This window comes from Acyrthosiphon pisum, unplaced genomic scaffold, assembly GCF_005508785.2.
Source record: "Acyrthosiphon pisum isolate AL4f unplaced genomic scaffold, pea_aphid_22Mar2018_4r6ur Scaffold_17837;HRSCAF=18509, whole genome shotgun sequence".
In the NCBI taxonomy this organism is placed as follows: domain Eukaryota; kingdom Metazoa; phylum Arthropoda; class Insecta; order Hemiptera; family Aphididae; genus Acyrthosiphon; species Acyrthosiphon pisum.
This window is the reverse complement of record NW_021766913.1, coordinates 1-1,170: the sequence shown is the minus strand read 5'-3', so window position 1 is coordinate 1,170 and position 1,170 is coordinate 1. Positions and strand designations below refer to the sequence as shown.

Genomic DNA, 1,170 nt, shown 5'->3' with positions numbered 1-1,170 from the left:
TAAGGAATCTTGTATTACATTTTAAAACCTTAGATTTAAAAAGAAACATTTTTACGAATTCTTAACTCAAAATGATTTGCTAATTTTCGTGATTTTTCCATATTTTGTCAATTTTCGAACTTTAAATGCTTATAAAAAAAAACTGTGACTAAGGATTTTTAATATTTTTCATCTGCTTTTGAAACAATACACTAAGAGCCTTTTGAGGTGGAATTTAAAGCCTGGGAAAATAGAAGTTCTTCTGCGATGGACTGTTCATTTATAAAACGGCAGTAAACTAATAGCTGGCAACAATTGGCCACATCAGTTGATTCGTCACACTGGATTGCAAAGAATACGGAATATTTTAATTTATGAATCAACTGATTTTTAATGTCCAAAGCTAATTCATCTATACGTCGTTTCACTGTATTATCTGAAAGAGATAATTGAGCTATTTTCCTTTTACCTTCTTCGCCAAGTACTATTTCAACAGCTTTAAGTATGCTAGGTTTAATTAATGTTTCACCCAAGGTATGGGGTTTCTTTTGCTGAGCCACCATGAAGGCGATGTGATATGAAGATTCAACAATTTTTTCATTATTTTGTTGAAACTCTCCGGTATGGTCAATTTTCAACAACAATTTTTAGCAACAAAAAACTCTTTAGGTTTTCCTTTTAGCATCGGATGAGCTGTGGTTAAATGTCGTTCTAGTCGACTAGGTCGGAGGGCATCGTTACTTAATACAACGTGACAAATAACACACTAAGGCTTTTGGACACCATATTTTTCAATAAACGTAAAACCAAATTTGACATAATCATCGATATACGTTCTTATTTTCGGGGGAGCCATTACTTTGATATACGTGCACTCGCGACGACTACGTACTACGAAACTGACGTGCACTGAGCAACTGCAAAATAAAACTAAATCGAGTCTAAAATAATCTAATAGTTTTTCCGCCTGGCTTTTTCTTATCGTACTGATTAATTTACAGACGATGTGGCATGGTGCACTATGGCTAAACACTTGTAATCTTTATCGATTACTTTATCGACTTTAACGACCCTATATTCTATAATCTATATTCTATAACGATACCAGTCTTTATTAATTTTTCATTTTTTCTCTTCATTTTAAATATAATAAAATTTGATAAATAAAAATTTTACTTTTTGACGACTGCT

At 32.2% G+C, this 1,170-nt stretch overlaps 1 protein-coding gene across 1 annotated transcript; it reads right to left on the bottom strand.

Moving 5' to 3' along the window:
* Positions 1 to 191: 191 nt before the first annotated feature.
* Positions 192 to 542, bottom strand: LOC103311758 (protein ZBED8-like). The gene has a single exon (XM_008191461.1). The coding sequence runs from the start codon at positions 540 to 542 to the stop codon at positions 192 to 194; it is 351 nt and encodes a 116-aa protein (XP_008189683.1).
* Positions 543 to 1,170: the final 628 nt, after the last annotated feature.